The sequence below is a fragment of the Anomaloglossus baeobatrachus genome, chromosome 11, assembly GCF_048569485.1.
Source record: "Anomaloglossus baeobatrachus isolate aAnoBae1 chromosome 11, aAnoBae1.hap1, whole genome shotgun sequence".
Classification (NCBI taxonomy): Eukaryota; Metazoa; Chordata; class Amphibia; order Anura; family Aromobatidae; genus Anomaloglossus; species Anomaloglossus baeobatrachus.
This window is the reverse complement of record NC_134363.1, coordinates 10,793,690-10,814,296: the sequence shown is the minus strand read 5'-3', so window position 1 is coordinate 10,814,296 and position 20,607 is coordinate 10,793,690. Positions and strand designations below refer to the sequence as shown.

Sequence of the window (20,607 nt, the reverse complement as noted above, 5' to 3'; positions counted from 1 at the left end):
TATATGGAGGACTATGAGGTGCATTATAATATATGGAGGACTATGGGGAGTCTATTATAATATATGGAGGACTATGAGGTGTATTATAATATATGAAGGACTATGGGGAGTGTATTATACTACATGGAGGACTATGGGGAGTGTATTATAATATATGGAGGACTATGGGGAGTGTAATATAATATATGGAGGACTATGGGGAGTGTATTATAATATATGGAGGACTATGGGGAGTGTATTATAATATATGGAGGACTATGGGGAGTGTATTATAATCTATGGAGGACTATGGAGTGCATTATACTATATGAAGGACTAAGGGGAGTGCATTATAATATATAGAGGACTATGGGGAGTGTAATATAATATATGAAGGACTATGGGAGTGTATTATAATCTATGGAGGACTATGGGGAGTGTATTATAATATATGGAGGACTATGGGGAGTGTATTATAATATATGGAGGACTATGGGGAGTGTATTATAATATATGGAGGACTATGGGGAGTGTATTATACTATATGGAGGACTATGGGGAGTGTATTATAATATATGGAGGACTATGGAGAGTGTATTATAATATATGGAGGACTATGGAGAGTGTATTATAATATATGGAGGACTATGGGGAATGTATTATAATATATGGAGGACTATGGGGAGTGCATTATAATATATGGAGGACTATGGGGAGTGTATTATAATATATGGAGGACTATGGGGAGTGCATTATAATATATGGAGGACTATGGAGAGTGCATTATAATATATGGAGGACTATGGAGAGTGCATTATAATATATGGAGGACTATGGGGAGTGCATTATAATATATGGAGGACTATGGGGAGTGTATTATAATATATGGAGGACTATGGGGAGTGCATTATAATATGCAGGACTATGGGGAGTGTATTATAATATATGGAAGACTATGGGGTGCAGTATAATATATGGAGGACTATGGGGAGTGTATTATAATCTATGGAGGACTATGGGGAGTGTATTATAATATATGGAGGACTATGGGGAGTGCATTATAATATGCAGGACTATGGGGAGTGTATTATAATATATGGAAGACTATGGGGTGCAGTATAATATATGGAGGACTATGGGGAGTGTATTATAATATATGGAGGACTATGGGGGTGCATTACTATATGGAGGACTATGGGGAGTGTATTATAATATATGGAGGACTATGGGGTGCAGTATAATATATGGAGGACTATGGGGAGTGTATTATAATATATGGAGGACTATGGGGTGCAGTATAATATATGGAGGACTATGGAGGGTGCATTATAATATATGGAGGACTATGGGGAGTGTATTATAATATATGGGAGGACTATGGGGGTGCATTATAATATATGGAGGACTATGGAGAGTGTATTATAATATATGGAGGACTATGGGGAATGTATTATAATATATGGAGAACTATGGGGAGTGTATTATGATATATGGAGGACTATGTGGAGTGTATTATAATATATGGAGGACTATGGGGAGTGTATTATAATATATGGAGGGCTATGTGGAGTGTATTATAATATATGGAGGACTATGGGGAGTGTATTATAATATATGGAGGGCTATGGAGGGTGCATTATAATATATGGAGGACTATGGGGAGTGTATTATAATATATGGAGGACTATGGGGAGTGTATTATAATATATGGAGGACTATGTGATGCAGTATAATATATGGAGGACTATGGGGAGTGTATTATAATATATGGAGGACTATGGGGAGTGTATTATAATATATGGAGGACTATGGGGAGTGTATTATAATATATGGTAGACTATGGGGTGCAGTATAATATATGGGGGACTATGGGGTGCAGTATAATATATGGAGGACTATGGGGAGTGTATTATAATATATGGAGGACTATGGGGAGTGTATTATAATATATGGAGGACTATGGGGAGTGTATTATAATATATGGTAGACTATGGGGTGCAGTATAATATATGGTAGACTATGGGGTGCAGTATAATATATGGAGGACTATGGGGAGTGTATTATAATATATGGAGGACTATGGGGGTGCATTATAATATATGGAGGACTATGGGGGTGCAGTATAATATATGGAGGACTATGGGGAGTGTATTATAATATATGGAGGACTATGGGGGTGCATTATAATATATGGAGGACTATGGGGGTGCATTACTATATGGAGGACTATGGGGAGTGTATTATAATATATGGAGGACTATGGGGGTGCATTATAATATATGGAGGACTATGGGGGTGCATTACTATATGGAGGACTATGGGGAGTGTATTATAATATATGGAGGACTATGGGGGTGCATTATAATATATGGAGGATTATGGGGGTGCATTATAATATATGGAGGACTATGGGGGTGCATTACTATATGGAGGACTATGGGGAGTGTATTAAGCTATAGGGAGGACTATGAGATGCATTATATTATCAGAGTATGGGAAAGCTGGGTGCTGAGGGAAGGAGCCAAGTGTCAGCGTAATTATCCTGTACCCCGAGGGGCCGGGGGCGGGGGAGCCCAGATTTGAATTTTGCACCGGGGCCCATCGGACTCTAGTTACGCCATTGGTTGTGACAGATAAATATTAATCAGGGCTCAATACAGGAACATAAACACAGACATCATCATTCGGATCGGATTACCGCTCCATTCTGTCGCTTCAAGGAGAAAATTTCCTTTTCTATTTTCCTTTCTTTTTGCTCAGAATCTGAAGACGCGAGTCCGGAGCGTGACCCCTTCTATTATGGTAAGACCCCCCATTATGGATCTGCTTAGTTATATATTTCTTAATGGCTTACGTCTTACACAATAACTGGACTCGGGTGTAAGAAGATTTGGCTTTTTTTGCATATAAGTCTGGAAAACTCATGGAATGTGATCTCCTGTAAAGTTTAATTCTCTTTTTTTATATAGAATGATACTTTGAATTATTTTTCTTTATATTCTTTTCTCGGCCGGTGAAGCCGGGGTCAGACACCGTTCAGTGAAAATCACATCACTCGTCTTATAAATCAATCTCCATCTCATGAGACCCGAGAGCCCGAGAGTTTAATCCACATCTGTAACATTCAGTGCATGGAAAGATCCGCCCGAGGCGAAACTGCCAGAAATATAAAAATATACTATATATATAGAACGTATGAAGAGCGGAGAAAATACCAGAACAGCAGCTTCAACCCCCGGCAGCAAAGCTTCACCCAGTAATCAGGAAACTCACTAATTACATGACTGGTGATAGTCACAAACTACAATACTGCCCCTGTGTACAAGAATATATCTGCTATAATACTGCCCCTGTGTACAAGAATATATCTGCTATAATACTGCCCCTATGTATAAGAATATAACTACTATAATACTGCCCCTGTGTACAAGAATATATCTGCTATAATACTGCCCCTATGTACAAGAATATAACTACTATAATACTGCCCCCTATATACAAGAATATAACTACTATAATACTGCCCCTATGTACAAGAATATAACTACTATAATACTGCCCCCTATATACAAGAATATAACTACTATAATACTGCCTCCTATGTACAAGACTATAACTACTATAATACTGCCCCTATGTACAAGACTATAACTACTATAATACTGCCCCTATGTACAAGAATATAACTACTATAATACTGCCCCCTATATACAAGAATATAACTACTATAATACTGCTCCCTATGTACAAGAATATAACTACTATAATACTGCCCCTATGTACAAGAATATAACTACTATAATACTGCTCCCTATATATAAGAATATAACTACTATAATACTGCCCCTATATACAAGAATATAACTACTATAATACTGCCCCCTATGTAAAAGAATATAACTACTATAATACTGCCCCTATATACAAGAATATAACTACTATAATACTGCCCCCTATGTAAAAGAATATAACTACTATAATACTGCCCCTATATATAAGAATATAACTACTATAATACTGCCCCTATATACAAGAATATAACTACTATAATACTGCACCCTATGTACAAGAATATAACTACTATAATCCTGCCCCCTATGTACAAGAATATAACTACTATAATACTGCCCCTATGTAAAAGAATATAACTACTATAATACTGCTCCCTATGTACAAGAATATAACTACTATAATACTGCCCCTATGTAAAAGAATATAACTACTATAATACTGCTCCCTATATATAAGAATATAACTACTATAATACTGCCCCTATATACAAGAATATAACTACTATAATACTGCCCCCTATGTACAAGAATATAACTACTATAATACTGCCCCCTATGTACAAGAATATAACTACTATAATACTGCCCCTATGTACAACATTATAACTACTATAATACTGCTCCCTATATACAAGAATATAACTACTATAATCCTGCCCCCTATGTACAAGAATATAACTACTATAATACTGCCCCTATGTACAAGAATATAATTGCTATAATACTGCCCCCTATGTACAAAAATATACCTACTATAATACTGGCCTTGTGTACAAGAATATAACTACTATAATACTGCTCCTATGTACAAGAATATAACTACTATAATACTGCCCCTATGTACAAGAATATAACTACTATAATACTGCTCCCTATGTACAAGAATATAACTACTATAATACTGCTCCTATATATAAGAATATAACTACCATAATATTGCCCCTATATACAAGAATATAGCTACTATAATACTGCCCCTATGTACAAGAATATAACTACTATAATACTTCCCCTATGTACAAGAATATAACTACTATAATACTGCCCCTATGTACAAGAATATAACTACTATAATACTGCCCCTATGTATAAGAATATAACTACTATAATACTGCCCCTTTATACAAGAATATAACTACTATAATACTGCCCCTATATACAAGAATATAACTACTATAATACTGCCCCCTATGTACAAAAATATAACTACTATAATACTGCCCCTATGTACAAGAATATAACTACTATAATACTGCCCCCTATGTACAAGAATATAATTACTATAATACTCCTCCTATGTACAAGAATATAACTACTATAATACTGCCTCCTATGTACAGGAATATAACTACTATAATACTGCCCCTATATACAAGAATATAACTACTATAATACTGCCTCCTATGTACAGGAATATAACTACTATAATACTGCCCCTATATACAAGAATATAACTACTATAATACTGCCCCCTATGTACAAGAATATGACTACTATAATACTGCCCCTGTGTACAAGAATATAACTACTATAATACTGCCTCCTATGTACAGGAATATAACTACTATAATACTGCTCCCTATGTACAGGAACATAACTACTATAATACTGCCCCTATGTACAGGAATATAACTACTATAATACTGCTCCTATGTGCAAGAATATAACTACTAGAATACTGCCCCTATGTACAGGAATATAACTACTATAATACTGCCTCCTATGTACAGGAATATAACTACTATAATACTGCCTCCTATGTACAAGAATATAACTACTATAATACTGCCCCCTATGTACAAGAATATAATTACTATATTACTGCTCCTATGTACAAGAATATAACTACTATAATGCTGCCCCTATGTACAAGAATATAACTACTATAATACTGCCCCTATGTACAAGAATATATCTACTATAATACTGCTCCCTATGTACAAGAATATAACTACTATAATACTGCCCCTATGTACAAGAATATAACTGCTATAATACTGCCCCTATGTACAAGAATATAACTGCTATAATACTGCCCCTATGTACAAGAATATATCTACTATAATACTGCCCCTATGAACAAGAATATAACTACTATAATACTGCCTCCTATGTACAAGAATATAATTACTATAATACTGCCCCTATGTACAAGAATATAACTACTATAATACTGCCTCCTATGTACAGGAATATAACTACTATAATACTGCCCCTATGTACAGGAATATAACTACTATAATACTGCCCCTATGTACAAGAATATAACTGCTATAATACTGCCCCTATGTACAAGAATATAACTACTATAATACTGCCCCTATGTACAAGAATATAACTACTATAATACTGCCCCCTATGTACAAGAATATAACTACTATAATATTGCCCCTATGTACAGGAATATAACTACTATAATACTGCCCCTATGTACAGGAATATAACTACTATAATACTGCCCCTATGTACAAGAATATAACTGCTATAATACTGCCCCTATGTACAAGAATATAACTACTATAATACTGCCCCTATGTACAAGAATATAACTACTATAATACTGCCCCCTATGTACAAGAATATAACTACTATAATATTGCCCCTATGTACAGGAATACAGCTACTGTAATACTGCTCCATGTTTTGATGTAAACCCCTCATACAGTGTCTCCTATTTGCGCTCCCCTATGGGCACGTTCACTATGGGCATTACTATTCTCAGTGAGTACACACTGCACTTGGTGTGTGACCTTAGCATTGTGCGGACGCACTTTACATTCTGCACATTGTCCTCATCCTCGGAGCTGCTGCTGCTGATACTGTATCTAATCTGCTGGTATTTCGGTCCTGTATCACACATTCCTCTCTCCGCAGACTATCACTCCCTGCGGATCGGTGGTCTCGTCTTTGCCGGCGTCCTCTTCATCCTGGGAATACTCATCATTTTGAGTGAGTGATGGTGTGACTGATCCCCGGGGACAGAGGACGTGTAAACCGCTCAATGTCTGTCCGCTGCGGATAAGCAGTGACATATTCCTGTCATAAAGTATATCAAGTATAGATGCGAAAATGGACAAAATATGCCCCGATCAGGATCAAAGAGAATCAGGTCTAGAAATGAAGCCCCTTATATATTATACCATTATATCCATACACCACCAAACGGGCCTTATACACTGGTATACGCCCCCCGATCACATCCTGTTCAATAGTGTATGGATATATACTTACATAACTTATATACTCACATATATAGCCCTATACAGGGGTACACTCACAGCAGGCAAACATGACAATGGCTGTAAGTTGCCTAAATTGTAATATTCATTGGACATCTTTAAAGGGCAGGGTCAGCAGAGTCATCTCATTATCATTAGAGGGCAGGGTCAGCAGAGTCATCTCATTATCATTAGAGGGCAGGGTCAGCAGAGTCATCTCATTATCATTAGAGGCAGGGTCAGCAGAGTCATCTCATTATCATAAGAGGGCAGGGTCAGCAGAGTCATCTCATTCTCATTAGAGGGCAGGGTCAGCAGAGGCATCTCATTATCATTAGAGGGCAGGGTCAGCAGAGTCATCTCATTCTCATTAGAGGCAGGGTCAGCAGAGTCATCTCATCATTAGAGAGCAGGGTCAGCAGAGTCATCTCATTATCATTAGAGGCAGGGTCAGCAGAATCATCTTATTATTATTAGAGGGTAGGGTCAGCAGAGTCATCTCATTATCATTAGAGGCAGGGTTAGCAGAGTCATTTCATTATCATTAGAGGCAGGGTCAGCAGAGTCATCTCATTATCATTAGAGGGCAGGGTCAGCAGAGTCATCTCATTATCATTAGAGGGCAGGGTCAGCAGAGTCATATTATTATTAGAGGGCAGTGTCAGCAGAGGCATCTCATTATCATTAGAGAGCAGGGTCAGCAGAGTCCTCTCATTCTCATTAGAGGCAGGGTCAGCAGAGTCATCTCATCATTAGAGAGCAGGGTCAGCAGAGTCATCTCATTATCATTAGAGGCAGGGTCAGCAGAATCATCTTATTATTATTAGAGGGCAGGGTCAGCAGAGTCATCTCATTATCATTAGAGGCAGGGTCAGCAGAGTCATTTCATTATCATTAGAGGCAGGGTCAGCAGAGTCATCTCATTATCATTAGAGGGCAGGGTCAGCAGAGTCATCTCATTATCATTAGAGGGCAGAATCATCTCATTATCATTAGAGGGCAGGGTCAGCAGAGTCATCTCCTTATCATTAGAGGGCAGGGTCAGCAGAGTCATCTCATTATCATTAGAGGGAGGGGTCAGCAGAGTCATCTCATTACCATTAGAGGGCAGGGTCAGCAGAGTCATCTCCTTATCATTAGAGGGCAGGGTCAGCAGAGTCATCTCATTATCATTAGAGGGAGGGGTCAGCAGAGTCATCTCATTACCATTAGAGGGCAGGGTCAGCAGAGTCATCTCCTTATCATTAGAGGGCAGGGTCAGCAGAGTCATCTCATTCTCATTAGAGGCAGGGTCAGCAGAGTCATCTCATCATTAGAGAGCAGGGTCAGCAGAGTCATCTCATTATCATTAGAGGCAGGGTCAGCAGAATCATCTTATTATTATTAGAGGGTAGGGTCAGCAGAGTCATCTCATTATCATTAGAGGCAGGGTTAGCAGAGTCATTTCATTATCATTAGAGGCAGGGTCAGCAGAGTCATCTCATTATCATTAGAGGGCAGGGTCAGCAGAGTCATCTCATTATCATTAGAGGGCAGGGTCAGCAGAGTCATATTATTATTAGAGGGCAGTGTCAGCAGAGGCATCTCATTATCATTAGAGAGCAGGGTCAGCAGAGTCCTCTCATTCTCATTAGAGGCAGGGTCAGCAGAGTCATCTCATCATTAGAGAGCAGGGTCAGCAGAGTCATCTCATTATCATTAGAGGCAGGGTCAGCAGAATCATCTTATTATTATTAGAGGGTAGGGTCAGCAGAGTCATCTCATTATCATTAGAGGCAGGGTTAGCAGAGTCATTTCATTATCATTAGAGGCAGGGTCAGCAGAGTCATCTCATTATCATTAGAGGGCAGGGTCAGCAGAGTCATCTCATTATCATTAGAGGGCAGGGTCAGCAGAGTCATATTATTATTAGAGGGCAGTGTCAGCAGAGGCATCTCATTATCATTAGAGAGCAGGGTCAGCAGAGTCCTCTCATTCTCATTAGAGGCAGGGTCAGCAGAGTCATCTCATCATTAGAGAGCAGGGTCAGCAGAGTCATCTCATTATCATTAGAGGCAGGGTCAGCAGAATCATCTTATTATTATTAGAGGGCAGGGTCAGCAGAGTCATCTCATTATCATTAGAGGCAGGGTCAGCAGAGTCATTTCATTATCATTAGAGGCAGGGTCAGCAGAGTCATCTCATTATCATTAGAGGGCAGGGTCAGCAGAGTCATCTCATTATCATTAGAGGGCAGAATCATCTCATTATCATTAGAGGGCAGGGTCAGCAGAGTCATCTCCTTATCATTAGAGGGCAGGGTCAGCAGAGTCATCTCATTATCATTAGAGGGAGGGGTCAGCAGAGTCATCTCATTACCATTAGAGGGCAGGGTCAGCAGAGTCATCTCCTTATCATTAGAGGGCAGGGTCAGCAGAGTCATCTCATTATCATTAGAGGGAGGGGTCAGCAGAGTCATCTCATTACCATTAGAGGGCAGGGTCAGCAGAGTCATCTCCTTATCATTAGAGGGCATGGTCAGCAGAGTCATCTTATTATTATTAGAGGGCAGTGTCAGCAGAGGCATCTCATTATCATTAGAGAGCAGGGTCAGCAGAGTCCTCTCATTACCATTAGAGTGCAGGGTCAGCAGAGTCATCTCATTACCATTAGAGGGCAGGGTTAGCAGAGTCATCTCATTATTATTATTAGAGGCAGGGTCAGCAGAGTCATCTCATTACCATTAGAGGGCAGGGTCAGCAGAGTCATCTCATTACCATTAGAGGGCAGGGTCAGCAGAGTCATCTCATTACCATTAGAGGGCAGGGTCAGCAGAGTCATCTCATTATTATTAGAGGCAGGGTCAGCAGAGTCATCTCATTATCATTAGAGGGCAGGGTCAGCAGAGTCATCTCCTTATCATTAGAGGGCAGGGTCAGCAGAGTCATCTCATTATCATTAGAGGGAGGGGTCAGCAGAGTCATCTCATTACCATTAGAGGGCAGGGTCAGCAGAGTCATCTCCTTATCATTAGAGGGCAGGGTCAGCAGAGTCATCTCATTATCATTAGAGGGAGGGGTCAGCAGAGTCATCTCATTACCATTAGAGGGCAGGGTCAGCAGAGTCATCTCCTTATCATTAGAGGGCATGGTCAGCAGAGTCATCTCATTATCATTAGAGGGAGGGTCAGCAGAGTCATCTCATTATCATTAGAGGGCAGGGTCAGCAGAGTCATCTCATTATCATTAGAGGGAGGGGTCAGCAGAGTCATCTCATTATCATTAGAGGGCAGAGTCAGCAGAGGCATCTCATTTTCATTAGAGGGCAGGGTCAGCAGAGTCATCTGATTAGAGAATGGAGGTAGAAGAGTCATCTCAAAATTTATGTTTGTTTTTAAATATTTTTCCGCAGGCAGAAAATGTCGTTGTAAATTCAATCAGCACCAAAGGTAAATAACAAACTGTCACATGATACAGAAAAGACTGATATAAAATGTATCCTGCAGACGAGCAGTGGATCGTCCAATGTCTCCCCAAGGTCGTCATGTACTTGGAAACATACAATAAACCCTACGTCCAAAATTCAGATTTTGGACGACCCTATGCAGATGGACACCTCTCCAAATTTTGCACCCTAGTGGAGGACGATGGATGATTTCTCTCTGCAATTAAGGAGCTAAAACTTTTTGTGAAAAAAGTGATTTTTTAATGTTTTGCCTGGAGTTCCCCTTTAATATTCTCCACCATCAATTCCAAAGAGGACGGGCCACTGTGTAAAATGTAAAGAAAACAAGAATGAAAAGATTAGGAAAACTCTATAAGGTTTTCCACAACGTCTCGACTTTTTTGGGGAATTGGGGTTGTATAAAAGTAGATTGCTATTTGCTACTTTGTCCCTTTACATGTTAAATCCCCGGTTATTTTTGCACAACTTAATGTATCTAATCACTCCTATAAATAAAGAATGTAAAATGTAACATTTTCTATACACAGAACTGGAGAACCAATAGAAGAGGAAGGATCTCTCCGGGCCTCCATCCGACGTACGTTTCGCCCCCGTATCATTCATATATATCATTCAATATGGGATTTTATGTGGACGACTAACTCAGTGGTAGAATGAAAGTTACAAGTTATCAATTTTTATTTACTTATTATATTATTTATATATTAATTACTTATATATTTATCTTTTTATTACCATTCATATTAATAAAATATTCATTAAATTCCTAGAATTTACCCTGCGATTTATGTGCCAGAGTTTAGTAATTGTGACATTCTTCAAGGGGTTCTATTTTGTGACAGATTTGATTATACTCCATTTTTTAATTATTTATTGTACATTTTTCCTTTAGGTTTATCCAGCAGGAGATTGTAATTTACAGTGTGGTAAGTAGAGCCCAGACCAGGATATTTACTAAGGAGTATTGTATTGGGTGCACCATGCCCCACCCTGGAAAAAACGGATATCTAATCCAGAGTCTATGGGGGTGAGCAAGACATTTAGGCTATGTGCGCACGTTGCGTTTTTTCCCGCGTTTACAACTGCAGCGTTTCAGTGCCAAATTGCATGCGTTCTGCTTCCCCAGCAAAGTCTATGAGAAGTCCGAAAATTCAATGCGCACGCTGCATTTTTAAACGCAGCGTTTTGGATGCTGTGAGGCAAATCCCGGGATATGAAGATGAATTATGACTCCAGTCATAGTCCCTCATCACTCCCTGGCAGTGCCCCCTCCCTTCTTTTCTCAGTGTTCCACTTACACCTCCATGGCCATGTCCTGTGATATGGAAATGAGGTGGTGTGGGAACAATGGACACAGGATGACTCCCTGCCGTCACCCTGTAACAAGAGCTGTATCTCATTAGCAAGGCTATGGAAATAGCCAGACAGAACGACTCCAGTAAAAAATGGTTCATATCTCGCAAGCCATATTTCCGATAAATATGGCAACCATAAAAATGGTGTCTCCGCATGTGGACGATGCCGGCACCCCCTTTTTATGGGAGCAGGACATTGGGAAATGCCCCAGGCGTGATATCAGCCAATGGGGAACTGGCAGACAGGTCATGAGTCCCCTCGTTCTGTGGCTAAATTCATAACTGTCACAATGAGAGCATTGGCGTCCGCCTACGACGCTCCCAGGCAAAGTTATGGCCATATTCCATGTTGTGGATTTTGTCCATAACTCCAGCCAGGGGTGGAGCAGTGCTCCCTCTGAGGTCACGAAGGTTGGAGGGGACCTGGACTTGCCCAGGTTGATAACCCTACTTCGGCCATTTTCCAGCGTTCTTCTCGCTGGGGGCACGTGTAGGAAACATCTGTGGGAAGGATCCTAGAAACCTGGGTACAGCGCCCCCCTGTGGCCAGACGCAACAAGGTAACTGCTGGAACTGTGTATGCCTGTTTGTAACCCATGCTTTGATTGTAACTGTACTCTGACATATGTATATTCTGTAGATTCCCTATTGTATATATTGTAGTTCTAGTGTGCTTTAGGCTGATTAAATTATATAATTAATCTTGGGCTGTTCTGTTATCTCGATCTTGAATCCCACGTCTGTGTGTTCGGCTAATAGTTACCGTAAATCGGTTGGTGGCAGCGAATTGTGCCAAGGATTATTGTGGGGAGGCCAGTGAGATTCGGGGAGATTTTATATATTCCGCCCGCGGAGGTCGGGGGAATATATACCTTACTCTCACCGGGGACCCTTCAATAATCGGCATAAGTAGTATAGCGGCCTCCTTGCTTATTGTCGGGCAATTCCATAATTGGCCTGACTATAAGAGGGGCGCTAGAGAGCGCGTCACGTGCTCTGTCTGTCGGTCGGGAGGTATAAAGGAGGGGTGACCCCCACTTGTTACCCCCCGATTGTGACGTACTGGTAGCCAGCGCGGGGGATTTCTGAGTGACCCCCCCGGTGGTTTGTGACATATTGGTGGCAGCGGTGGGATTCGAACCCACGCCCCCGAAGAGACTGGAGGACGGTGCTGTGGACAGCAATGAGGAGGTTGCCCACGAGTCCTCCAGGAGCTCGACGCCAGAAAACCGTTCTGCCGAGGACATTGCGCAACCTGGCACTGCTGGACAAGATGAGGAGGAGCTCACCCAAGGTTCCTCAACGAGCCAGATGCCAGCCCTCCGCTCTGAAAGGGACAGTGAATCACCAGGCTCCGCAGCGTGCCGCAGATCACCACGTGCCATTCCACCGAGCCTGGGAGGCTCGGATAGCCTTCTTCAAATGGCTATGGCCCTTCTCCAGGCTGGAGACCAGAAGGGCTACAAGGAACTCCTGGCAGAGCGCAGGGCAGAGCGGCACGCAGAGCGTGAGGCTGCGGAGCGAGAGCGGCAGGCAGCGCGTGAAGAGCGAGAGCGAGAGCGACAGGCAGACCGTGACTACCAGCTGCAGCTAGCTCAGCTCCGGCCCTCATCAGCCACATGTGACCTTCAAAACACCAAACTTCCAAAGGTCCGTGTTGAGGACTTCCCAGTGCTGGAGAAGGATGGAGACTTGGACTCTTTCCTGACTGCTTTTGAACGGACTTGCTTGCAGCACCATCTGAACAAGGACCAGTGGGCCAAATACCTGACCCCCCGTTTAAGGGGTAAGGCCCTGGATGTCCTTGGGGACTTGCCTGCTGAGGCAGATCAGGGCTACGACACCATCAAGCGGGCCCTGATCCAACAGTACAACCTCACTCCAGAGTCCTACCGCAAGAAGTTCCGGAGCCTACAGAAGGGACCAAAGGACTCCTGGGCTGACCACCGGCGGGCACTTGCCCGAGCTGCCGACCACTGGACCCAAGGCCTGCAGCTTTCCACCGGACCGGAGATCCTGGACTTGTTCATCACGGAGCAACTCTTGTGGAACTGCCCTGAGGATCTCCGCCAGTTCATCCGAGACCAGAAGCCAAAGGGGTCCACGGCTACAGCTGCCCTTGCCGATGACTACACCAACAACCGGGCCCCTGAGGCCAGGAGAGCGGCCACCAGCAGCACCTGGAGAGGGGGTAAGATGAATTCTGCGACTGCCCCACCTGCCCCTAGACTGCAGGGGGTGTCCCCCTCAACTCCCCTCTCCAGGCCCGTGGCAGAACCAAGACGGTGCCACCAGTGCAACCTACCTGGACACTTCAAGGCCATGTGCCCTCAGCGTCCCAAGGCCCCGGCTCCGTCCCCGTCCCAAGGGCCGCCCAAGGTGTATTGTGTGGGTGGGGGTGGTGGTAGGTCCCTGGACAGCTTCCAACCTGTCACCGTCGGCCGGTCTGTGACCATAGGACTGCGAGACAGCGCCTCGGAGGTGACTCTGGTGCGGCCTGAGATGGTGTCCCCCCAAGACTTGATCCCTGGAAAAACCCTCGCTGTCTCCGGGATTGGAGGCACTGACCCGGCGCTGCCTGTTGCTGACATTTATGTGGACTGGGGCGCAGGGCGAGGGGTGAGGGAGGTGGGGGTAACTGATCGGATCCCTGCAAACGTGCTACTTGGGACAGATTTGGGGCAGATAACCTCCCAGTTTGGGCCCCCCCCAAGGGCTGAACCTTCAGCCCGTACTGACATGACTCCTAACAATGTTAATGTGTTATCTATGAATGATGTAAGGGAGGAGGGAGTGAACTCTGATATTTCTGCTTGCACAGACACCATAGACACACACACAGCTGCAGCTGTGACAGGGGAGGGGGTCAGAGAGAGGTGTGACAATGCCTCTACAAGTAACCAGCCTGTGAGCTGGGATCTGTTGCCCTCTGCAGGGATAAGCAGAGAGCAGGGTGCTGCAGGGGGAGGACCAGTGTGTGGGGTGGGGGCTACCACAGCAAATGTGGGGTCCCCAGAGATTTCACAGCGGGGTTCTGTTGCTGCAGGAGGGGAACAGGCAGGTGAGATTGGGGCCGGTCCAGGAGCGGAAGTGCTCCCAGGTAAGATCTCGGTGCATGGTTCCCCCACAACCGGGGTGTCAGGAAGCCAGGTAGGTCTGCCTGAACCGGCGACTTGGTCAGGAACGGAGGAGGAGCAGGCACGACCCACGGTCGCAGCGGCTGTGGCCGCTGTCACCCGCAGTGGGAGTGCTGGAAGCCAAGGGGCCTCCCGGAGGTCCGATAGCTCTTCCCCTTCTGACCAAGTGGCAGCCGAGTCAGGTGGAGGCCAGGACACAGGTCCCGGGGTACTGACTGAAGATGTGACAGTCTCGTCGATTCTGGCCACATCTAGTCAGGGGTTTCAGGCAGCGTTAGAAGCTGACGACAGCCTGAAAGCTCTTAAGGAGCAGGCGGCACAGCCTCCCTCGGACTCGGACCCGGAGCGAGTGGTCTGGGACCAAGGACGGCTGTACCGGGCCACGGTCCAGCAGGGTTCACCGGAGGCGTGGCCCAGGGACCGACAGTTGGTGGTACCCTATCCGTTCCGGACGGAGTTGTTGCGGATCGCACATGAGATTCCGATGGCCGGACACCTAGGGATCGCTAAGACCAAGGCCAGGTTAAACCAGCATTTCTACTGGCCAAAAATGGGGGCCGATGTGGCTGCCTACTGCCGTTCGTGTGAAACCTGTCAGAGAGTGGGGAAGGCGGGGCCACGCCCCAAAGCCCCACTGGTATCTCTGCCCATCATCGATGAGCCTTTCAGGAGGGTGGCTGTGGATCTGGTCGGCCCGCTGGCCATCCCCAGCAGCTCCGGGAAACGCTTCATACTGACGGTAGTGGACTATGCCACCCGGTACCCAGAAGCAGTGGCCTTGTCGTCCATTCGGGCTGACAAGGTGGCCACCGCATTGCTGGAGATTTTCTCCCGAGTGGGTTTTCCCCAGGAAATGCTCACTGACCGGGGGACCCAATTCATGTCCCAGCTGATGGAGGCCCTCTGTAAGCAGGTCCAGGTGCGACATCTGGTGGCCAGCCCGTACCATCCACAGACTAATGGCCTGTGCGAGCGGTTTAATGGCACCTTAAAGCAGATGCTTAAGATGTTGGTCGACTCCCATGGGCGTGACTGGGAGCGGTATCTCCCACACCTGTTATTTGCTTACCGGGAGGTTCCACAGGCCTCAACAGGATTCTCACCGTTTGAGCTCCTGTACGGGCGACGTGTGCGGGGCCCCCTGGCTCTGGTGAAAGAGGCTTGGGAAGGGGATTTGGCCACCCCTGGAGTGTCGGTTATCGAGTATGTCATGCGCTTCCGGGACAAAATGCAGGCCTTGACGCAACTGGTACACGACAATATGGCTCAAGCCCAGGCCGATCAGAAGCGTTGGTACGACCAGAACGCTTGTGAGAGGACCTACCAAGTGGGTCAAAAGGTGTGGGTACTGGTCCCCGTACCACAGGACAAGCTTCAGGCAGCCTGGGAAGGCCCATACCTCGTGTACCAGCAGCTCAACCCTGTGACGTACCTGGTCACCCTGGACCCTGCCCGTGGAAGGCGGAAGCCCTTCCATGTGAACATGATGAAGGCACATCATGAGCGGGAGGCATGTGCGCTCCCCGTGTGCAACCTGCCCGAGGAGGGAGAAGCGGAAACCCTCTTGGATATGCTAGCCCAGGTTAGGGCAGGCGGATCCATTGAGGATGTGGAGGTTGGCCACCAGCTCTTGGAGGACCAACGGTCCCAGCTGTGGGCCACCCTACACCCCTTCCGGGGGTTGTTTACCAACCAGCCCGGAAGGACTGACTTGGCTGTCCATCACGTGGACACTGGGGATCATCCCCCGATCCGGCGTTCAGCATATCGGGTCTCCCTGGAGGTGCAGCAACACATGCGCCAGGAGATTGACGAGATGCTGAAGCTGGGGGTGATCCAGGCATCCAACAGCGCTTGGGCCTCGCCTGTAGTCCTCGTCCCTAAGAAGGACCGAACCACTCGGTTCTGCGTGGACTACAGGGGGCTCAATGCTGTCACGGTCGCCGATGCGTACCCAATGCCACGCATCGATGACCTGCTCGATCAGTTGGCCGGGGCTCAGTACCTGACCATCATGGATCTGAGCCGGGGATATTGGCAGATCCCCCTGACTCGCAAGGCCAGGGAACGCTCTGCCTTTATTACCCCATTTGGACTGTACGAGTCCACGGTGATGCCATTCGGGATGAGGAATGCCCCTGCCACTTTCCAGCGGATGGTCAACACCCTGCTCAAGGGACTTGAAGGGTACGCGGCCGCGTACCTGGATGACATTGCCGTCTTCAGTCCCACCTGGGAAGATCACCTAGAGCATCTAGCACAGGTGCTCAGGCGGGTCCACCGGGCAGGTTTGACCATCAAGCCGGGCAAGTGTCAGCTGGCCATGAGCGAGGTCCAGTACCTCGGTCACCGGGTAGGCGGGGGAACACTGAAGCCCGAGCCTGAGAAAGTGGAGGCCATCGCATCCTGGCCCACCCCCAGGACCAAGAAGCAGGTGATGTCCTTCTTGGGGACCGCTGGGTACTATAGGAGGTTTGTTCCATGCTATAGTAGCCTGGCAAAGCCCTTGACGGACCTCACCAAGAAGAAGCTGCCCTCTGCAGTCGATTGGACAATGGACTGCGAGACAGCCTTCCGGGCCCTAAAGGACGCCCTGTCCAGCCCGCCCGTGCTACAGGCAGCCGACTTCACGCGGCCGTTTGTAGTACAGACCGACGCCAGTGACTTCGGCCTCGGTGCGGTGCTCAGCCAGGTGGACTCTGCGAGCCAAGAGCACCCAGTCTTGTACCTGAGCAGGAAGCTGTTACCAAGGGAAGTTGCCTATTCCACGATGGAGAAGGAGTGCCTGGCCATAGTGTGGGCCCTGCAGCGTCTGCAACCCTATCTATACGGGCGCCACTTCATCGTGGAGACGGACCACAATCCCCTCAGCTGGTTACACACCGTCTCTGGGACGAATGGGCGATTGTTGCGATGGAGCCTTGCGCTCCAGCAATACAACTTCACCATTCGCCACAAAAGGGGCCGTGACCACGGTAACGCAGACGGGCTGTCCTGACAAGGAGAGGTCGCGGACGGGCGCACGGGGGAACACCGGAGTGTGCTGCCCCCTAGCGCCCTCAAAAGGGGGGAGGTGTGAGGCAAATCCCGGGATATGAAGATGAATTATGACTCCAGTCATAGTCCCTCATAACTCCCTGGCAGTGCCCCCTCCCTTCTTTTCTCAGTGTTCCACTTACACCTCCATGGCCATGTCCTGTGATATGGAAATGAGGTGGTGTGGGAACAATGGACACAGGATGACTCCCTGCCGTCACCCTGTAACAAGAGCTGTATCTCATTAGCAAGGCTATGGAAATAGCCAGACAGAACGACTCCAGTAAAAAATGGTTCATATCTCGCAAGCCATATTTCCGATAAATATGGCAACCATAAAAATGGTGTCTCCGCATGTGGACGATGCCGGCACCCCCTTTTTATGGGAGCAGGACATTGGGAAATGCCCCAGGCGTGATATCAGCCAATGGGGAACTGGCAGACAGGTCATGAGTCCCCTCGTTCTGTAGCTAAATTCATAACTGTCACAATGAGAGCATTGGCGTCCGCCTACGACGCTCCCAGGCAAAGTTATGGCCATATTCCATGTTGTGGATTTTGTCCATAACTCAAGCCAGGGGTGGAGCAGTGCTCCCTCTGAGGTCACGAAGGTAGGAGGGGACCTGGACTTGCCCAGGTTGATAACCCTACTTCGGCCATTTTCCAGCGTTCTTCTCGCTGGGGGCACGTGTAGGAAACATCTGTGGGAAGGATCCTAGAAACCTGGGTACAGCGCCCCCCTGTGGCCAGACGCAACAAGGTAACTGCTGGAACTGTGTATGCCTGTTTGTAAACCATGCTTTGATTGTAACTGTACTCTGACATAACTGTATATTCTGTAGATTCCCTATTGTATATATTGTAGTTTCTAGTGTGCTTTAGGCTGATTAAATTATATAATTAATCTTGGGCTGTTCTGTTATCTCGATCTTGAATCCCACGTCTGTGTGTTCGGCTAATAGTTACCGTAAATCGGTTGGTGGCAGCGAATTGTGCCAAGGATTATTGTGGGGAGGCCAGTGAGATTCGGGGAGATTTTATATATTCCGCCCGCGGAGGTCGGGGGAATATATACCTTACTCTCACCGGGGACCCTTCAATAATCGGCATAAGTAGTATAGCGGCCTCCTTGCTTATTGTCGGGCAATTCCATAATTGGCCTGACTATAAGAGGGGCGCTAGAGAGCGCGTCACGTGCTCTGTCTGTCGGTCGGGAGGTATAAAGGAGGGGTGACCCCCACTTGTTACCCCCCGATTGTGACGTACTGGTAGCCAGCGCGGGGGATTTCTGAGTGACCCCCCCGGTGGTTTGTGACAGATGCCAAAAATCGATACGGAAAAAAAAGCAGCATGTCCCTTCTTTTGTGCATTGTAGCTGCGTTCTCCACCCATTGAAATCAGTGATATGGGTCAAAACGCAACCAAAATGCACTTGGACTGCATTTTTGTTGCGTTCCGCATGCTTTTTTGACAATCAAAACGCAGGTCTTTTCAGTCTCCCTCTGTCGGTCGGTCAGTTTCTTTCTCTGTCAGTTGGTCGTTCTGTCTGTTGGTCGGTCTCCCCCCTCTCTGATACTCACCGATCTCCGGCGTGGCGGTGCACGGCTGTCACAAAGCTCCGGCGGCTTTTCCTCTTTTGAAAATGCCGTCCGCTCATTATTCCATCTTGTATTCACTGCTTTCCCCGCCCACCGGCACCTATGATTGGTTGCAGTCAGACACGCCCCCACGCTGAGTGACAGCTGTCTCACTGCAACCAATCACAGCCGCAGGTGGGCGGGTCTATATCGTGCAGTAAAATAAATTATTAATAAAAAAAAAAACGACGTGCAGTCCCCCCAATTTGATACCAGCCAGGGCAAAGCCACACAGCTGGGGGCTGGTATTCTCAGGATGGGGAGCTCCACGTTACGGGGAGCCCACCACCCTAACAATATCAGCCAGCAGCCGCCTGGAATTGCTGCATCCATTAGATGCGACAGTCCCTGGACTCTACCCGGCTCATCCTGAATTGCCCTTGTGCGGTGGCAAACGGGGTAATAAGGAGTTAATGGCAGCAGCCCATAGCTGCCACTAAATCCTAGGTTAATCATAGCAGGCGTTTCCCCAAGATAACTTACAGGTTAATCATGGAAGGTAAAGAAAATAAACACACACATCCAAAAAATCCTTTATTTGGAATAAATGGCAAAAAAAAACCCCAACCCTCATTCACCACTTTATTAATCCCCAAATACCCCTCCAGGTCCGACGTAATCAACATGAGGTCCCGCGACGCATCCAGCTCTGCTACATGAAGCTGACACGAGCAGTCACAGACCAGACCGCTGTCAGCTCCACGCAGCAACTGAAGTGAGCCGCACGATCAGCGATGAGGTCAGTCAGGTTACCCGTGGCCACCGCTGGATCCTCCAACTGTGACAGCAAGTCGCCCAAGTGACTGAAGTGAGCTGCGCGATCAGCGATGACATCACAGATGAGTTGCGGTCTCAGGTGGAGGACTGCAGTTGTGGCCGTGGGTTACCTGAGTGAATGCACAGCTGATCGCGCGGCTCACTTCAGTCACTCAGGGGATTTGCGGTCACCGGTGAGTCCTTCACGGGTGACCGCTAATCAGGACGCGACACCCAGACAGAGCCGCGGGATG

At 46.4% G+C, this 20,607-nt stretch overlaps 1 protein-coding gene across 1 annotated transcript in view; it reads left to right on the top strand.

Moving 5' to 3' along the window:
• LOC142256230 (phospholemman-like) overlaps positions 1 to 20,607 on the top strand; it is a 39,479-nt gene that overhangs the window by 16,353 nt on the left and 2,519 nt on the right. Inside the window, exons 3-7 of the mRNA XM_075327809.1 lie at positions 2,740 to 2,781; positions 6,645 to 6,719; positions 10,379 to 10,415; positions 10,960 to 11,009; positions 11,325 to 11,358. Of these exons, the coding sequence (XP_075183924.1) occupies positions 2,740 to 2,781; positions 6,645 to 6,719; positions 10,379 to 10,415; positions 10,960 to 11,009; positions 11,325 to 11,347 (227 nt within the window). The 3' untranslated portion in view covers positions 11,348 to 11,358. The remainder of the gene's footprint in view (positions 1 to 2,739; positions 2,782 to 6,644; positions 6,720 to 10,378; positions 10,416 to 10,959; positions 11,010 to 11,324; positions 11,359 to 20,607) is intronic.